The 21,133-nt window shown below is 37.7% G+C and overlaps 1 protein-coding gene across 6 annotated transcripts in view; it reads left to right on the top strand.

Annotated features, from left to right (window-relative positions):
- Positions 1 to 21,133, top strand: part of GAS2 (growth arrest specific 2) — a 144,385-nt gene that overhangs the window by 102,215 nt on the left and 21,037 nt on the right. For 2 of the 6 annotated variants that reach the window (XR_013403188.1, XR_013403189.1), the window contains one exon: positions 66 to 122. The exons of 2 other annotated variants lie outside the window; for them this stretch is intronic. Coding sequence is in view for 2 of the 4 variants with exons in the window: in XM_028832580.2 (XP_028688413.1) it covers positions 69 to 122 (54 nt within the window). In the remaining 2 variants the exon portion in view is untranslated. The remainder of the gene's footprint in view (positions 1 to 65; positions 123 to 21,133) is intronic. 2 more of the 6 variants (XM_028832580.2, XM_077960496.1) reach the window with 1 other exon arrangement.

The following is a 21,133-nucleotide window of genomic DNA, read 5'->3' as shown; positions in this document are numbered from 1 at the left end:
GTTCATGTACCTTTCTTCATTGAAGACGGAGAGCATTTTATGAACTTAATATCTTCTTGTTTCAGTAGGGTCTTCATGGTTGTGACTATATCTCCACAGCCAAAGCAAAGCAGACATTTAAGGTAATTACTTAGATAATTAATGGGCAAATCTCCACTTTGCTTTCACTGTGGTGCCTTGGCCTTTAGTCAAATGAGGGAAGTTGGGCACTCAAAAGTTCATATTTTACCTTTTTTTCATGAGGTACTAAAACACTGTTTCTTCTTTTGTTTTTACCATGATACTTTTTAAAAATGGCAATCTCAGATTTATTGTGGGCGGTTAGAAGACAGTAACCTGGTAATATAATATTTGTCATTTTCTTAGTAAAATTCTTGTGCTCCAGGAATGTTGAGCTTACTGTTAAAAATTGTCTGTATAAACCTGGGTTTTAGCTTCTGTATGCAATATCATCTTGGTCTTTGCTTTCAAATGTTTGAAACAATACACTTATAGAATAAAAAATGAAACACTATATAATTTCAGAATGTCTCATTTCTACTCCTATTTGTAGTTTAATGCAAAAGGAACCTCATGGACCTCTACCACATTTTTGCTCCTGACACCATACCAAACTTCCAGATGTATCAGTCATGTTTTAACACTTCAGTATGATGAAAGTTAGAGAGGATGGAAATGGAATGGGACTTGATTTTGATGTACTGAAGTTGCATTGCATGCAGGAAAACTGGCTCATTTTTAGTTTTTAAATATTAATGATTATATCTAGGAAGCACAGCTTACTTGAGAAAGTCTTGTCTGTTATAATAGTTATAAGAGAAACCCTGTATTATAAATTCTACTTCAAACTAGATGAATGTATCTTGAAACTACATTATGAGAATGTTTAGATTTCTAAAAGAGCACGGTTAAATGTATTTCCTTGTCCATCATTTATTTTGTCATTCATTCATCACATACATGAGGGTGTGCTATTTGAAAGAACTGTGAGAAATCTTGAGGATGTGATTTCTTTGTAGGTTCTGTTTCCTTGTAAAGATAATGCTTAATAATGTAAATATTGGTCATATACCACTAATTATTTTGACAGTTCAATATAATTTAATTTCTTATCCCCATTAATAATTGACAAAGACCAGATGTGAGTTTCTGAAAATCTACTTCTAAAATTCCTTCAACAGACCTGCAAATGTGTCGTACAAGATACAAGTATAACTCAGTTGTGTGACAGAAACACCAGACATGACTTTTCTTGGAGCTGTTGAAAGGCATTGTATAGACTTATGAAGCAAGTTACTTGTAAATGAACATGAAACCTAAGTCTGTGGAGCTAATCTGACCATGACAGCCCTGACCCCCATTCGTCACCAAAGTCGATTGAACCCCTCTTGCTGGCTGGTGTTAAGTTTCCCCCTTTCACTATTCAGGTGTCACTTGGTTCAAGAGGAAGATGTTGGCTGACAGGTTTTCTTCAAATAATATGAGTACCTCTGTTATTTTCACTACTGAAATTGCTGCTGTTCTCCTTGTGTCTTATAAAATTATTGTTTTTTGTTTTTTACTTTTCATCAGTATCTTTTAAAGGGGTGTGTGTATTGGACTATATAGACGAGGTGGTATTTTCTAAAAACCCTAGGAATAATTCTTATTTTAGAATAAATTTCAAAAAAATATCGCTAAAGTTAGTATGATTTCTGTAGGCATCATGGATTTTATTCTGGAGGTTTGTAATGGAGTTTGCATGATAGTTTTTTGAAGGAAGTTCAGGTCTCCATTTGGAGGGGCTAGAAATCATGCAGAGTTCTCTTCTTTCCTTTCCTCTGCCTTCCATCTTTTCCCAGAGATGAGTATAAGGAGGGAGGATAATTTGCTAAGTTTTGGCAGTAGCATCCCCATTTTGATTTGTTTTTCTTTCTAAATGCAGGTATCGAATGACAGCATTGGCATTATCCTACTTAAAGTTTAAATGCAATAAAATCAAGAGCAAAGCATGCTTCCTACATTTCTCACACTCTGCAATGCCCAAAGAAATAATTTGGAGCTGAGCTACACCAGTGGGCTCTTTTTCAGTCCTAGAATAAAGAGAGGGAGCTTTAGTGTGTATAACCCCTTCCAGGGTCATCTCTCCTTCTACTCTTGAACTCAGGAAGTTCCAGGAGAATGCTAAGAGGTTCAGGCTTTCTCATACCTTGGCACCTAGGGCTGAAACACCTGGAGGCCAGCAGAGGCTACATAGTGCCAACTTCTTAGTTCTTCCTCCTCCTAGAGGCTGCAGCCTTCTGTCTGTGGTCGCGGTTCATTTTCCCAGTATTCCCCAGAATAACCTCTGTCCTCTGGCCCTTCTGACTTTTGGTAAGGAGGCTTGCCAAGATATCTTCATTCCTGAGTCTCATTACCCACATCTGGGCCCAGTTTTCCCTGCCTAATTTCAAGCACTTTTCCAAGGATGGAACTTATGCTCCAGTCATCTTTGCTCTTTATGTCCAATGTCACACCTCAATCTTAATCTCTTCTCTTTAGAACACCATCAAGTCTTGCCAAATCTGTACACGGCTGGAATTGGCACTCTCCTTGGGGCTTATTTGCTATGAAATATTTTCTCTCTGAAGCAAGATTGCCCTTTCTACTTGTTTTTGTTTGCATTTCTCAGATCAGTTTCTTTCACTTGATCATCATTTCAACATGATCTCCTTCCTGACCCCCCTTCCACAGCAGGTTATTAAAAAAAGTGGCAAAGACCATTTTAAGCATTTAGATTCCAGCAATTTTCACATAACCAGAGGCTAGTGAGGGAGGCACTGATGTATGTAATGTGCTTCCCAACTGGCATGTGCTTCCTAGACATTCTCAAATACATAAGAGCTCCATTTTTATTTTATGTGCACTTTTATTTTATTTTATTTTGAAATGGAGTGTTGCTCTTGTTGCCCAGACTGGAGTGCAACGGTGCAATCTCAGCTCACTGCAATATCTGCCTCCTGGGTTCAAGCAATTCTGTCTCAGCCTCCCAAGTAGCTGGGATTACAGGAGCGTGCCACCACACCCGGATAATTTTTGTATTTTTAGTAGAGATGGGGTTTCACCGTATTGGTCAGGCTGGTCTTGATCTCCTGACCTCAGGTGATTGGCCCTCTTCAGCCTCCCAAAGTCCAGGGATTACAGGCATGAGCCACTGCGCCCAGCCTTTTGTGCAATTTTATGTTCAATGATCTCCAAATTTATTTACTGTTACAAGTATTTCTCTAAAATAACCCAGAACTATCTCAAATTACTAGGTGTTAGAGCTACTACAAATGACTTATCTTCAAACATGATCTCTTTCTGATTTTCTTAAAGTGAAGGCTTTCAAAACAAGACATATGTTTCATGGAAATGTAGTTAGTATGATGTTTTAAACAAGGCATTTTCTTAAAGTAACAACTCCTAGATTTTTTTGGTAGCAAAGCGCTTGAATATTGGGAGACCCAAACTGAATTGCATGGGCAAGTACTAAAGGCAGTATTTGGTATGTTGACTTTAAGAACTGAGATTCTGTTTGAGGAGATACCAATTTAACATCAAACTTAAGGTAGAGATTTTCCTTTCATGAATCTTTCATGCAATACATTTCGTTTGCTGTTAATGTGGACGTCAAGAGTCAAGAAAGGGTATTTGCAGAAAGTAACGTCTGAGATGAGACTCAAAGAATAAGCACATGTTGGCTAAACAAAGTAAAAGTGAAAGTGTTTCAATCAGAATCAGAAAGAAAGGAAACAGCATACAAAAAGGCCCAGAAGTAACAGAGGAGGAATGAAGGGAAGAGAAAGAGTGAGACCTCATCAGAACTGTAGAAGTGCAGCCTTGAGAACAAGAGGAGGAGTGGGCAGTGAGGGGCTGGTGTAGCAAGGGAGACATGATGCCAGGCAGACACACAGAGCCAGCTCATGGAGAGCTACCTGTATGATGAAAGCTTTGGCTTTCTCCTAAAGTCAATAAGGAAATTCTAAATAATTTTTAGACAAGGAGAAACATGAGTATACTGCATTTTAAATCATGCAGGCTGTAATGCAGATAATGAATTGAAATGGTATAAAGTTGGAGGAATAGCATCCCACCGTTTTGGCTTGGAGAATGTGTAGGTCAAGAGAGTGGCAGCTCAGTCTGGGAACCTATCTCATGAAATTCCAGATATGTATATTATTATCTGCTGGGTGAGGCTTTCTATCTTGGTGTTTTGGTTATTTAAAATGGAAACACCGTTAAGTTCATCTTTGTCTTGCAAACAATAACAGAAAAGCAACACGTTGATTTTGGCTTATTCTGATACATATGCCTGGCATAGAGGAATTGACTGGGTTTCAAAATATTAGAATTTCTGCTTGTTAATGTGTGGTTTCTTCGGTGAGAATTTTATGTAGAATAAAATTGGGGGCTACTCACAGAAACTAAAAGAGAGTGATGGGAAATAGTATTTTAACATTTTACCGCTGTAGTGAGTTTCTTTTTTATTGTTATTTTAAAAAACAGGTAATATCAACTGACAAGAGTCAAATAAATTAATAAAAAGCATAGACTGGTGCTCCTAACAGCAAGTTTTTAGAAATTTGTTACCCTAAGCTCTTATTCTCCAGATGTTATTCAGATTCTCAGTTCTAGGTCTGCCTCATGATTTAGTACATGCCTCATTTAGCATAGAAGAACTATAAAAAATATAGGGCTCTGCCCACAGTAAACCTTTCATAGAGACCAAGACATTATATTAAAACTGTTCCTTGGGCCAAGATCCTTTCTGGAGCATTCTTTGGCCATTTACAAATTTCTTTATGTGAGTTCATTGCAAATATACCCAGAAAGCATTGATTTCAGATGTACGGCTGAGTTAAGAACTTTGGGTACATGTTAACACAATTTATTTACCTCCTATTATGCCTGTTGATTGTCAGTAGCAGAGAGTAATTACCTACTATGTGCCTGGAACTGGTGTCGTGAATTGAGCAGTGAACAAAACAGTCTTGTTTTTATGTTCTGGGAGTGGGAAGACAGAAATAAATACATAGACCAAGGGGGCCAGATATAACTATTTTAGGCTTTGTGGGGTGTATGGTTTCTGTTACAACTACTTACCTCTATTGTTTTAGCAATGAATTTGCGTGTCTGTGTTCCAATAACACTGTACTTACAAAAATAGAGTATGGGCCAGGTTTGTTCTATAAGCCATATAGTTTGCTGACCCCTAACATAGATCATTAAATAAGGAAGTTCATCTTATCTACTAATAATAAAGAAAATAGAACAGGATAATATGGAAGGAAGTAGTTGTGACAGCTTTCGCCAAAGTGATTGTGCAAGACTTTTTTTGTGATTGGGTTAAATCAGTGTCCAAGTGATTAAAGAGCAAGTTGTCAATATCATCTATTTATCATCTATTTACCATTCTCTTAAAATTATATATAAAGCTATGAAAATTAAGTTATATATCACACGTTTATAGGAGGTGGGAATCATATAGAACATGCTGACATGTACCTGGACTCAATAATTGTTGTGCTATTGTTGAAGAGAATTTCAGATAATATCTTTCTCAAAAGTTCCAGGCTTCTTTAATTCATACTTCCCTCTGAATTTCCATGGCATTTATTAAATGATGAGATTCACTTAGCCCCAAGAAAATGTAACATTGGTTAGTGTATCTTTTGTGTATGCTGACCTGAAGTGTGTGGGCAGTGTTATATATTAGTTTCTAAATTGGCCTCTCAGCTTGGCATCTTCTGTCGTTGGCATGTCATAACCATTGAATTACCATTTTATGAGGATCAGAAAAGTTAAAAGAGAGTGCAGCTAGTATTCCAAGAAGAGGTGGCTCAGATTGATAATTTGCTTTCACAATGCACGAAAACTTCCTATATGGAAAACATTAGCTGAAGGAAAAGGAGAGGCTTACTTGTGAATCTCAAGTGATCTCTCTAAGATTTGTAGACTTAGTTGTTTTATGTGTACTGTAGTTGTTGTTAAATCCTAAGCCATACAACAAATTAAAGAGTACAAGTTTATGAACAATACTCTGTGTCATTTGGCTCCCTTTGTTGATGCATGTGGAATAATCTGTCAGACAACAGGTGTTACCTCTTGTATATAAGGAACTGGATAGAAGCCATGGCTTCAGACCTCGACGATCCAGTTTAAGAAAGACTCAAGAGTTAATTACACAAATAAAATAAGACAAAATGAAAAGTTCCATGAAGCAGCATTATTTAGAGTACATATTCATTCAACAAAATTGTGCTGAGTACTTATAATGAGCTGGATATTGTTCTAGACACTGATGAATTGTAACAAGTAGGATCAATATGATATAGATTTATCTGGAAAGCTTTCAAAGAGAAGGTATAAGTTCACCAGTGTCCTGAGAAGTATTTGGGATTTTAATTTGAGAGCACCATTTTAAAGGGTAAGCATGGCAGAGGAATAGGAAGAACTCAAGGTCTCTTCGAACAATGAGCACAATTAGTTTGACTGGAGATTATGTAGAGAATTCCAGCAGGGAATAATGTGAGAAAGGTAGGTTGGGGGCAATTGTTGGAGGGCCTTGATAAAGTCAAAATTTTGGTATTTTAACCTGAAGGCATTACACAACAATTGGAGATACTGAGCAATAGCATGGTAAATTGAAATTTAACCCAATTAATCTGACAGAGATTTGTATGTACAATTATAGGTGGAGCAGAAAGAAACCAAAGGCAATTCTGCCAATTAGGAGGCTATTTCAGTTGTTCATATGCTATGCACATTCACAAAAATGGTAGAATGGGAAAATGACAGGCAATATTAGTGGTATTTTGAGGGTAGACTTGATTGGCTATTAATGGAATAGAGGGAAAAAGTGAAGAAGAAACTAGAATTTTGAAAATAGTGATTTCTTAAAACAAATAACTCCTCCCCTAGAAAAAAATTTAGTTGAAATCTTTCTAGCTTAAAAGAGTTTCTGAGGTGAAATGATTCTGTCGTCCACTTGCTACATAACCTTGATCAAGTCTCTGTGACTCATCTATGATGCGAATTATAATGCTACTCATTTTTAGAGGGCTGATTATTCATTCAGCTGCTATTCCATCAATTATTGTCTAGCTCCTGGGAATAGAGTGATGAATGAGACAAGGTCCCTGCCATTAAGTATATTTTCTGGTGGAGACAGATTCTTTCTCAGTGAGCAAATATACAGGTAATTTTGAGTTCTAATAAGATCAAACCTTGAGTTGAAAGGAAACATTTGATTCAATGTAGAATAATAGGGCTCAGTAGGGGTTACTTTGGGTAAAGCTTGAAGAGATGGCCTCTCCAAGGAAGTGATATTTGAAGTGAGATGTAAATGATGAGAAGGAGCCAGGCTTGCGAAGAGCAGGAAAAGCAGTTCAGAGGTAACAGGAAGAGCAAGTGCAAAGGCTGGCTTATTTGAGGAGCAGTGTAGCAGACTTTTTAGGAAATGCACACTTACAAATGTAATACTTAATTGTTAGTCTGTGGGTAGAAATCATAGCAGATTTAAAAGGGTCACATGCCCTCTAGTGTCCTCTATGGCTTATTTAATCCTGTTAATAGGCTTTTCCAAGTGCCATGAAGAATGTTGAAACTGTATGTGTGCATTGGTTCTGTGAAATGCATTACTCTTTCTTTATGTAGGAAACAGAATTCTGAGAAGGCAGCTCTGTTGAAGAGGAATATATTTATTTATTTTTGTAAATGAGAAGGAATGGAAACAGAGGGGAACAAGAAGTGTTCTGTTGAGAGGGATGACTTGCATATTTTATTTTGGTCTGTTCATTCTTATATAAACTAGGGCAAAACAATGACCCCATTAAGGTTTTTTTTTTTCACTTCAGTGTTTTTTTGGGGGGGATAAAATAAAGGAAAAAAAATAGAATCAGGGAATACTTTGATTCTGTTGTGTGGGTTTAAATTCTATCTCTCCACCCACAAAAAAATTCTGAAAAATGGTTCTTGGAATTTTTTTCTTCATGATCCCTAGTAATTGCCCTCATTTTGTGCCCATCTCCCTAGTTTTGGAGATGATGGGGAGACAATAGAGAATAGAGTGAAAATGTGGGGATGGTGCCCACCTCTACACCTATGTCTGAGTTCTTGTTTGTTCTGTAGCCATATTGGTCTTCTCTTTTTTCAACACAGTGTGTTGTATCTTGTTCAAGGGCCTTTTGAAATACAATACCTCAGCTGGGCATGGTGGCTCATTCCTGTAATCCCAGCACTTTGGGAGACTGAGGTGAGCACATCACTTGAGGTCAGGAGATCCAGACCAGTCTGGCCAACATGGTGAAACCCTGTCTCTACTAAAAATATATAAATTAGCCAGGTGTGGTGGCATGGGCCTGTAATCCCAGCTACTCGGGAGGCTGAGACAGGAAAATTGCTTGAACCCGGGAGGCAGAGGTTGCTGTAAGCCAATATCGTGCCACTGCACTCCAGCCTGGGCAACAAAGAGCGAAACTCCGTCTCAAAAAACAACAAAAAAAAGAATTACAGTAACTCTTTCTGGGATGTACCTCCCTTCTCTATCCATTGTCTAACATCTCATTTCAATTCTTTTTAGTGGTTACTCCCAATGTCCTGTCCTACAACTAACCAACCTTCCTCCCAAAATTAGGCCACTGTTAGATTAGGTCTCCCTGTTGGGGATAATGATCCCAACTACCCTGTAATTTTCTTTCATGACATTCATGATGCCATAATCTTTGCTGTGTTTTCTTCCATTCTTTACTGCTTTTGACCTTAAGGGTTGACTTGGGGTTGATTGTTACTCTCTTCCCAGTGCAGTGTACTTTCTAGTACATTGCGTGGTATATATGAGTTGCTTAATAATTATTTGTCAAATGAATTGAGCTAAAACAAACAGGTACTGTTTAGACATAATACAGGATTTTGGGAAGTCAGGGAACTCTGAAAAGTAGAAAAGTAATTTCACTAGCTAGGGTTAAGATTGGCTGTGAGGGCCGGACATGGCTCACGCCTGTAATCCCAGCACTTTAGGAGGCTGAGGCGGGCAGATCACGAGGTCAGGAGATTGAGACCATCCTGGCCAACATGGAGAAACCCTGTCTCTACTAAAAATACAAAAATTAACTGGACGTGGTGGCGCACGCTTGTAGTCCCACCTATTCAGAAGTCTGAGGCAGGAGAATTGCTTGAACCCGGGAGGCAGAAACTGCAGTGAGCCAAAATTGTGCCACTGCACTCCAGCCTGGGCAACAGAGCGGAACCACCTTGGATCATATGTGACTGAGACCTACCACTGTCTCTCTGTCTGGGCAACACAGCAAGACTCTGTCTCAAAAAAAGATTGTAAGATTGTCTTACAGAAACAATCTTACAGAAACAATCAAGCAGTAGTTACTTAAACAACAGTAACAGAAAACAATCAAGCAGCAGTTACTTAAAGAAGATAAAAGATTGTTTCTTCATCATAAAATTCCAGGTGGTTAGATGACTCGAAGTCCCCACAGACTCAGTTACTCAAGCTCAATACTCTGCCATCACTGGTGGTAGGTCTCAGACACATATGGTCCAAGGTGGTTCTGTGTCTCAGGCAAAAAGATGGAGAAAAAGATGGCTTTTATAAGGAATTGCATGTTTTTCTTTTTTTTTTTTTTTTTTTTTTTTTTTTTTTTTTTTTTTTTTTTTTTTGAGGTGGAGTCTGGCTCTGTCACCCAGGCTGGAGTGCAGTGGCGCGATCTCGGCTCACCGCAAGCTCCACCTCCCGGGTTCACGCCATTCTCCTGCCTCAGCCTCCCGAGTAGCTGGGACTACAGAAGCCCGCCACCTCGCCCGGCTAATTTTTTTGTATTTTTAGTAGAGACGGGGTTTCACCATGTTAGTTAGGATGGTCTTGAACTCCTGACCTTGTGATCAGCCCGTCTCGGCCTCCCAAAGTGCTGGGATTACAGGCGTGAGCCACTGCGCCCGGCCTAGGAATTGCATGTTTTTCTGATGAATGTATTGACTTGGAAATAGCTTAATTCTAACTTGGATTCAGGATTAAATTCAATCAGCCTTCTATGTCTGTAAATTTCAAAAAGTATGACAAAGTAAATGTGGTTCAGAAATTTTAAAAAGATAATCACAGCATCTTGACCATTTACAAAGCAGAGCATTCTGAATTAGGGCATTTGACCTCATAACATCCCCCAAAACTAGACAGATTAAGAGGTGAGAACCTGAGAAAAAAGCAGATCAGAGTAGAGACAGACAACTTATAAGTGATAGAGTCAAGACTGAACCATGTTCGTCCTATGTTAAGTCCAAGTTCTTCATCCTGTTCCCAAGGGCATGTCAAAGCCTGACATGTAAAGCTATGGATGAAAAAAGATGGATCACCTAAGTGTCTTTCTGGTAAAGTAGGCAATATAGAAAGGGAGCATGCATTATGATATTTTTATGGATAGCTAGTATTCTTAATCATAGCTCTTAGCGAAATTGCATATAGAGTCTTGCTTAATTACTGCAGCAAAACTGGAAGTTGCAGAATGGCAGAGTCTGCTGTCCTTTGGTAAACAAGGGACAGCCCACACACACTACAGACATCCTGTGGTCCACACTGTACTGTCACTTAGCAACCAAGAGGAGATTTCTTTGTATTCCGAGCTATTCACTGAGGTGGGGGCGGGAGGTGCGGGGCGATCTCCTAGAAGGCCCTTCAGAACTAGGCCACGTAGAGAGTTAGATTAAATGAAACTCAAGGGTATTATGGCTTTTCTCACAGAATATCTATATCCTGACATGTTCCCGCCTCTGCTGCTGAAGCAGGTCATGTATGAGTGCAGCTGCCACTCAGCCTGATTTAGATGTTTTCACTCACAGGTTTAATTAAAATTTCTAGCAAGCACCATCTATCATTTCTGTTTTGTAATTTTTTCTCTCTGAGAGAAAAAAGTTCAGTGCTCATGACCTCTTGCATGGTTATGGTGCCTTTCTTTCTGTAGGAAGAGATTAGTAACCCCTTTAACAACATATAGATTTTCATTGGGAACCTTGATTGAAAGAAAATCGTAATTGTTAGTCTGTGTTTTGAGCTAAAGATATGTGGGTAAACTCCCTGAGGTCTATTATTGACCCCAGTGTAATATATTATATGGTCCAAAAAATATAATATTAGCAGGAATTGTTTTTTTATAATACTGTAATGTAACAAAGCAGTTCCCCTCTAGGACCGTCTAGATCCCTGGGTCTTGTGCTTATAAAAATTGGGATTCATAGGTTAATTTCAGTGTTTCAGAAAGGACAATGGAACTTGAACCTTTACCAATAGCTAGGTTGCATTGACTCACCAAATAACATACTTTAGGCCAAATTAATATAAAAATTGCTTCTTTCTACTAATCAGTTGATATTCTGCATTTCATATATTTTTTTCTTAATTAAAATGGGGACCAAGTTATTTATTAATGAATAACATCTGCTGATAAAGTCTTTCAGCATGGTATGTGAAAAATAATGCAGATTTTGGAAGGAATTGTAAGGTGGAACCCTGGTCCTGACTGTTTTGTCACTTTGAATAAGTTATGCAATGATTGTGGGAATGAATTCCCTCATCTACATAAAAGGGATTAATAATATTAATTAGACAGATTTGTTGTGAGAGTTGGAGAGAACACCCAGCTCATAACTAGCACATAGTAGCCTAGCCTCTTAATGATGGAGAGTTATCATCAGCAGTAGAAGCAGCAGTAGCATCATTATCATTCTTTTTCTTTCAAAACCGGAAGTTTAAAAGAAAAAGTTAAGGGGTTCCTTAGCTGTGAGTCAAATGGAAAGCACTGTGTTTTGTCTTTCTTTTTCAACTTTTATTTTAGAATCAGAGACTGTATGTGCAGGTTTGTTACAAAGCTATATTGCCCAGTGCTGAGGTTGGGGTATGACTTGAACCCATCATCCAGGTAGTAAGCATAGTATCCAACAGGGAGTTTTTCAGCTCTTGCTCCCACATCCTTCTCCCCTGTAGTAGTCCCCAGTGTCTATTGTTCTCATCTTTATGTCCACATGTACCCAATGTTTAGCTCTCCCTAATAAGTGAGAACATACAGTACGTTGTTTTCTGTTCCCATGTTAGTTCATTTAGGGTAATGGCCTCCAGCTGCATCCATGTAGCTGCAAATAATAATAACCATAATAATGTGATTTTGTTCTTTTTTTTTTTTTGGCTGTATAGTGTGTATATACCATGGTATATATGTACCATATTTTCTTTATCCAATCTACAACTAATAGCCACCTAGGTTGATTCCATGTCTTTGCTCTTGTGAATACTGCTGCAATGAACATACACATGCATGTGTTCCTTTGGTAGAATGATTATTTTCCTTTAGGTACATACCCAGTCATGAGATTGCTGGGTCAAATAGTGGTTCCACTCTTTGTGCATTGAGAAATCTCCAAACTGGTCTTCACAGAGCTGGACTAATTTACATACCCCAATAACATTGTGTAAATGTCCCCCTTTCTCTGCAACCTTGCCAACATCCTTTTCTTTTTGACATAACAAAGCCATTCTGACTGGTACAAGATGGCATCTCATTGTGGTTTTGATTTGCATTTCTCTTTTGACTAGTGATGAGCATTTTTTCATGTTTGTTAGCCACTTGTTTGTCTTCTTTTGAGAGGTTCTGTTCGTGTCTTTTGTCCACTTTTTAATGGGGCTATTTGGTTTTTGCCTGTTGAATTCTTTAAGCTCTTTATAGATTCCGGATATCACACTTTTATCAGAGATACAGCTTGTGAATGTTTTCTCCCATTCTGTAACATGTCTGTTTACTTCCTTGATAGTTTCTCTTCCTTTGTAGAAACTCTTTAGTTTAATTTGGTCCCACTTATCAATTTTTGTTTTTATTGCAGTGCTCTTGAGGACTTAGCCATAATTTCTTTGCAAAGGCTCCTTATGACTTGCCATGTGCTTTTTGTTCCTGTTACTCCCACAGGCTGAGTTTTCCAGTGACTTTTGAAACAGTTTGTACACCTGCATAGAGCCTCTCTCTGGCCCTTTAAGGATCCCACTTACTTACTTTTTTTGAGTTAGCACGCCTGTGGGAGGAGTGGAAATTCTTTATTTGCCCTTTGTGAGTTTTTACTCCAATCCCCATATCAAGAAGGATATTTCCTAGGTTTTCTTGTAGGATTTTTACAGTTTGAGACATATTTAAGTCTTTAATCCACCTTGGATTATTTTTTGTACATGTGTAAGGAAGGAGTCCAGTTTTGCATATGCTTCTGCATATGCTTAGCCAGCCGTTCCAGCATCATTTATTGAATTAGCGTCTTTTCCCCATTGCTTATTTTTGTCAAGTTTGTCAAAGATCAGTTGATTGTGGGTGTGTGGCTTTATTTCTGCATTCTCTCTTCTGTTCCATTGGTCTGTATTTCTGTTTCTATACTTGGACCATGCTGTTTTGGTTACTGTAGCCTTATAGTATAGTTTGAAGTTGGGTAATACAGTGCCTCTGGCCTTGTTCTTTTTGCTTAGGATTGCTTTGGCTATTTGGACTCATTTTGGTTTCATATGAATTTTAGCTTTTTCTATGTCTGAAAAATGATTGGTAGTTTGATAGGAATAGTGTTGAATCTGTAAATTGGGAAGCAGTGTTTGAGTACTCATGAAGTCAAGACTCAACTGATCTGTGTTTGTATTTTCTGTTATAAACTATCTTGGGAAAGTAATGATATCATTTAAGGGTTCCTTGTCTTCAATGATAAGAAGGAAAGCTTTGGATTGATAATAGTAAGTTACTAGTAAAGTTAACTAAATTTCAAGGTACTTTCTAGGTCAGATAGTTCATATTCCTTACCATATACCAACCTCCCCAGGTCTGCTACAGATGGTTTTGTTTGGCAAGGCATGAATCCTCTGTAACTCTAAATTTCCTTATCTATAGAATGGATATAGAAATAACTGCCTTCCAAGTGATTATACATTAAGAGCCTGGTATATAATAGTCATTGCTCACAATGTAAATGGTAGCTGCTTACTCAGCCTTTCCCCACAAGCAAGGTTTCATAGGTTTTTCACCATCCTATGCACATTTATTGTATATGCTCCAAGTTGACTATATCCTTCCTCCAATATGAGCCTCAGAATCAAACCCAGTCCTATAAATATGCTCTAATAAGTAGCCTAAATCCTCTGTGTATCTTCTGTCTTCTATTCCTATGTAGAGGCATTCACTTTCATTTCTGAGACATTTCTCCTGTCTCTCTTTCTACCTGTTTTCCCCAACTCATTGTTGCTTTCAACTATAAGATCTGAGGTCATGGTTTAGATTCATTTGAAGACCATTTTGCATCTTCTGGCATGGCTACAGAAGGTTCCAGTAACCCTGACACAGGCAAAATCCTGTGGTTAAATTGCAAGGACGTCTTCAGTCTTAGAGGACAAAAAGAGGAAAAAGAATAGCAAAAATTCCAGTGTTCCTCCATCACACTCGACATATTCCAAATCTAGAGATTCTGAAGGCCAAGAACAACTTGTTTGGTCTGTGTGAGTCGTGGATGTTTTGTCATCTAAGCCCGATGTACTCTGCCACACTTTACATCATTGCTGAGGGGTAAAAAACAGAAACAAAAATCCCCCCATAGCACTCAGAAAGTGCATCTTTATAGTCTGCATGGAAGAAGAGGGTCAGTGGCACAAAGCATTTGATGCCCTACCACCTCCTCTTTTTCCATTCATCCTGGGTGAAGGAAGAGTGTCTCTTTTCTCCCACTCCTGCCTAGCCCGTCTAATTCACTGTTGCATTATCCTCCTTGGAAAGTGCTTTTCTGGACTCTTGACACATTCTTACTGTATCAGAGCTGTGCTTAACCAGGAAGTGCCAGATGGCACTGAATCGCTGGCTGCTTAATATTCAAGAACAATATTACATACAGAACAGAATAATGTATGTGTTGATTAAAGGACTTTGCTGATGTCTTGGGAATCAGGAAATGCCCCGGTCACCTCCACAGCTGTGCCTTGACAATTTATGCAGACTACAAGTTTTGTGGGGGACTCTTTGCTAAGCATGTTTTCACCTTTTTTTTTTTTAAACTATATCTTCAGCACTTGGTTTTTTGCTCTAAGCTGCTTGCCATTCAAAGTCCTAGATATATGCCACTTTCATTGAAAAGTTTTTTTTCTAGTGTCCTCTTCCTTGTCTCTCTCTTCAGGATTGTAAGTCTATAAGGAAGTATAGGGCAAAAACTGTAAGCATAGATAGCTGTGCTTTTTTTGGGAGAACTGGCATTATAATTCTGGAAGATGTCAGCATATTAGCATATTCAGGAATTACCTACATGATGATATGGACTGTGAGTAATATGTAGTTATCTGAAATTGTTTCTGAATTTCTGAACATGAAAGGATATAATAAATGCAAGGCATACTTCTTGGATAAATCCTTTTAAAGGACTTAGTTTTCTATGGGGAGTTTTGGTTAAAATCCAAAGCAAACCAAGCAAAGAACTACCCTTTTATTGTTCTATCTGTCCAAAAACAGATTCTGCTTCTGTGGTATCCACCTCAGAATGGCTTAAAATGTTCTTAATTATGTCTCATAGTTCTGTTAGAACAATCACAAAGCTTACCAGGCTTTTATTTGTGAAAAGAGATTTACATTTACATGAGTTGGATTTAAAAAATTGTGAAAATGAACTTCATCCAAGCTGTCACCATTAATTTGTATTATTTTTAAAAACAATTGGCCAGATAGAAATACTGGTAGAAATTACTGAGAATGTCTTGAAGTGGGTTTTTGAAGACTAACCAATAAGATCAACTGCATATCTCATTACCTAACAAGTCATCCTATGTCCATTCATTTACTTATTTATGGATAGATAAGCGTTTATCCACTTATTCATGCAGAAAGAACTTATCACTGTCCACTATGCAAGGATTGGTGTTCAGTACCAGTAATATAGGAGAGTATTAATAATAAGTCATATCTCAAGATGTGTCTTGAACAATTTGCTGAATTTCTAGAAGATAATCGGCAATGTAGTACAGAAATGATTGTAATTTTATCTGTCATTTACTTCTATGAATGTTGGCCTTGTGTGGAAATAGACAAAAACAGATACCTGCCTCTGACAATGAAGTCACAAAATTGACCACAAAAGTAGATGCAAATGGGCAGGACATTGTCAATGTTGGTGAGCTACAAACTTGTATCTCCTTCAGTGCTAAACATCACACTATTAGGTATTAGATATTTTCAGTTTTATTTTTGAGAACTTTTTCAGAAAAGTGAGAAAGGCTTCTACTACTACTTAAAATCTCATTCTCATAGTTGCTACTATGAGATATATATCACTACTATAGCAATATAGATTCAAACGATGCATATTAGAATCACATGGATAACTTTTAGAAAACTACCCTCCGTAAGAAATTCTGATTTCATTTGTCTGGAGTGAGGCATGATAATCCACATTTTAATATGTATTCCAATAATCACTTTCATTTCCCCACATGAATTCTTTTTCCTCACCGCCATGAAAATACACAATTGTTCTTAAAACTGATATAATAGATTTTTGAGCATTTGTCTATATTTGGTGCGAGAGAATAGACACTAATGAAACAAGATTCCTTTCTCTCAAAAAGCTCCCAGACTTAGAGTTTTCTGAAATGTATGACGTGAATCCAGGCTCGCTCTGTAGCTATTTATGCTGTGTGACCCTGGACAGGCTACTCAATCTCTCTGATCCTTGGCAATTAAACTGCAAAGGTAGAAAGCAAATATTTTTCTTCGTAAGGTTGTTAGAAGCATTAAATGAGATAAAGTGCTCAATAGAAAGTAATATTGTTCCTATTATCCAGTATTTATTATCAATTTCATGTGCAAAACTTATACAATTAAATGCAATATATGCAGTTCATGCACATATACATAGTTATGTATACATAATTGTTGTGTATATATATGTATACATACACATATGCATATTAAATATTTGTTACTTTCACACAGAGAAACACATGTGCTGGAGTGACAAGTAGATTTATTCCGGAAAAAAAAGAAAAAGAAAAAAGAGCAGCTAAATAGTTTTTAGCCCTGTAAAATGCATTGGAGACATTGGTGAGAAGCGTTGGGGGAAAATCATGTTTGCTTCTTTAGTTCCGATAGAATTTAAACAATGCAGCACTGCATTTTTATTCCGGGACAAACCCACGCACTTAATGTGCTGCTGCCACCTAGTGCTTAGATTCAATAACTACTATTTTGCTCTGCGGGTTTTAATGTCCGGTATTCAGGGTTGGAAAACAGCTTGGTATTTTGTTAGTTCTTTTGAAAGGAATCTTAAATATGGTTGATATATGTTTGTGTAAGTGTATTGGTTCACCTTTCTTTTTAGAGTATGTAATTTTGAATAGCTTCTGGCTTAAGTGGAATGGTTTGTTGGCTTCTTGTCATGTAGCTCATCTTTTTGAAAGCTGCCGGAGTGCCTCTGCAACATGAAATGGTGTGCATTTCCTTACGTTTTTATTTAAGCAAGACACTTCTGCTCTGCAAGAAAAAGGAATGTAGCACTAAATCTGCTCCATTTCGCTGTTATTATGTTATAGTAGAATGTTATAGTGTGAGTCTTGCATGCTAATTAAGCTCATCGTAGTAAAAGTGGCACCACCCAGCACTTTGGGAGGCCAAGACGGGCGGATCATGAGGTCAGGAGATCGAGACCATCCTGGCTAACACGGTGAAACCCCCGTGTCTACTAAAAAAATACAAAAAACTAGCAGGGCGAGGTGGCGGGCTCCTGTAGTCCCAGCTACTCGGGAGGCTGAGGCAGGAGAATGGCGTAAACCCAGGAGGCGGAGCTTGCAGTGAGCTGAGATCCGGCCACTGCACTCCAGCCTGGGCAACAGAGCGAGACTCCGTCTAAAAAAAAAAAAAAAAAAAAGTGGCACCAAAGGGAAAGCCCAAGAGACATGAAAAACAAAAAATTATCACTGAGAGGTAGAATATGAGGAAAACATGTTTTTATTCCTTTGACAGGAAAAGTTTCAGTATGATTTGACTTCTTCATATGAACAATCACATGATATAGAATAGTATGTTTTCAAACTCAGGCTCTTGACATTTTGAATGAGATGATTCCTTGTTTGGGGGCTGGGGCTGTCCTGTGTATTGTAGGAGATTTCGTTGCATCACTGGCCTTTACCCGTTAGATGCCAGTATAAGCACCCGTCTCCCTGCCCCTTCTTGTGAGAACCAGAAAGGTCTCCAGAAATTGTCAAATGTCTCATGGATTGAGAACCACTGAAAAGCACACTATGGTAATTACAGATCAAAAGTGATTTTTATATTTTTAATTAGTCTAGGGTTTGTACTAATTGGGGACAGAGCTTGTGTGATGCCTCAGGAATTGCCAGCAAATTCAAGCTATTTAATTACTTATTCCCTCATTTATGTATTTGAGAGAGACAACATCATATAATGATAAGTAGTATACATTTAAATCTCAGTTCTGCCACTTACTAAATTTTGTGATTAAATAATTTACTATCTCTATTAATATTAAAATCTAAAGTTCCATTTTCTTCAGCCATAAACTGGAGATAATTATTGCGTTGCCTTCACAAAATAAGTGTAAAAATTAAATGAGATATTGCATTTAAAGTCCATATCGCAGTGTCTACCAATTAGTAATAACTCAGTAAGTATTAATTATCATTTAATAGATATTTTAAATCCCTCTATGTGCCAGGAATTGTTACAGTTACTAGGGAAATAATGATGATTTATCCATCATTTCCCAAAGTAGATCAGTGTAGTGGGAAAAGAATTCAAATATAGTTATATATATAATTATCTTGATCACTACTATAATAGAGAAGAAGTACAAGATCCTATGACGTGTCATTGTTATTAGGATTGACACCAATTTGTTGGAGATGCCTTTGGGAATCAATGCTAGTCAGCAGTTAACTGGCTGAAGTAGAAAAAGTTCAATTTCTTGTGGCAGTATGCCTAGATTTCATGTGTGTGTGTGTGTGTGTGTATGTGTGTGTGTGTTTGTGTGTGTGTGTATCTCATATGATATATATTTTAATGTAGTTTTTGAAACTAGCAGAAAAGAAATATATATCTATATATCTATATATAGAGAGAGATAGATATATAGATATATATTTTACTTCAGAATGCTGACTGAGTTATAAAACAAGTAAACAGTTCATTATAACACATTAATTATGAGAAAGCATGTTTATTTTTCTAACATGGCATGATATATAAACATGGTTCTCTGAGTCTGTTCTGGAAGTCATTAGAAAGACAACATATTTGGTAAGCACATTTTTCTTCTGTGTCTCCCTTTTCTCCTCTGTTCAATGGGTTATGTGTACCCCTACCTACTCTACCTACCTAACACATGTCACAGCCAACGGCATGATCTCTCTCTGTGAATCAGTGGTGCATCCTGGGAAAATGATAGCAAAAATCTGGTGGGAAATTGGATGAGAGTGAGGTAACTGGAACACTACGAGAAAGATTCTAGTAGCTACACCACCCCTGGTGCAGTCAACCCTCTTTAGCCTGGACCACTGCAATAGCATTCAGACTGGCCTCTCCTATCCCTCTCACAGTTGTGTTAATAGTGAACTACTCAGTGCTATGTACAGAGCCATGCTGCTTTACATTTCTGTCCCTCTGCACCTGATTTCCCTCAGATGGAATGCATTTTTATCCTTTTTCTCCAACAAAGTCCTACTTTTCTTTAATGCTCATATCATTTCCTCCAATGAGACATTTTCACAAAACCTATTGCCCTCAAAGACTAGGCTGAAAGTATCCTCAATTTTTTTTTGTTTTTTTTTTTGTGTGTTTTTGTTTGTTTGTTTTGTTTTTTGATAGAGTCTCGCTCTGTCACCAGGATATCTTTAGTAGATACAGGGTTTCACCATGTTGGCCAGGCTGGTCTCGAAGTCCTGACCTCAAGTGATCCGCCCATCTTGGCCTCCCAAAGTGCTAGGATTACAGGTGTGAGCCACCACACCCGGTTTTCGGTATGCTTTCTTAGCATCCTTTATTAGAATAAGCTTAACAAAGATATATTATTAAATATATATATAGTTAATATAGATTATTAAAATTACATTATAATGAGAAATTTGAAATGTAGTACATGCAGAGAAGACCTATTTTTTGCTTCAGAGTATCAAAGATAATGGAGAAATAAAACAGCTATATAAATGGACATCAGAGGATAAATAAAAACACTGAGAGCATAGATAAAATCACAAAGGTGAAGAAATTCTAGCAGAAATGGCTGCTATCAGAGACCAAATAAACTCAAAATGAAAAAGAATAGATTAGGCAAGATTAAATCCCCTTCCTGAAGACCTGTTAGGGTAATGGATAGACAGAGAAGAAAAAAAAATGGTAAGTGTGAGATTTGAGAATGAATTTATGGTGAAGATGCTGAGAGACTGGATAATGGAATTTCTTGTGACACTGAGTTAAAAATCTAGAAAAGGTATAGAGGGGATGGAAGAATCTCTAAATGGAGAAATAGGCAAAAATAAAAAAGGGAGAGGCAAGCCTTTTAGGTGCTGACATCACACATCAGAGATTACCACCAGGTCTGTGGTATAGATGGATAGCACATCTGTCTCACTTTGCAGGTCTCAGTGCTGAGGTCTTCAAGACCTGACAGACATGCTTTTTGCAACTACTTTTAGAAGCTAATGGGCCAAAGATGAAATATCCATTTCCATTACAGTATATGTGTTAATCATAATATACAGGAAAAGAAAGAGGAAGGATCTTAAAATCTGGAGGCTGCTAATGTGACTTGAACGTTAATTAATTTTCTTTTTCTGATCTCACTAAAATAAGCTGGCTAGATACTAGGGAGAATGAATCACAAAGTGGCAGAAAAGAGATATGGGTGAACTTAAAAGATATTGGAGCCAAGGAAAGAGGGCTTTTAAGACAAATGAAGGAATGAAAAGAATCAGAGTGAGTTACACTGTTGCCAGCTTTGCCTCCCTACACATATACTATGGATAAGGGGATGACTTCATGAAGCCAAAGTGGTGGCAACTTAGGAATGGTTTTGTATACTAGGCCCTTATATAAACAAGCACATCACTGGAGGCTGAGCTGAATTGAAA

The sequence above is a fragment of the Macaca mulatta genome, chromosome 14, assembly GCF_049350105.2.
Source record: "Macaca mulatta isolate MMU2019108-1 chromosome 14, T2T-MMU8v2.0, whole genome shotgun sequence".
In the NCBI taxonomy this organism is placed as follows: Eukaryota; Metazoa; Chordata; class Mammalia; order Primates; family Cercopithecidae; genus Macaca; species Macaca mulatta.
Note: the sequence above shows the minus strand (reverse complement) of the source record. Positions and strands in the feature narration are given on the sequence as shown.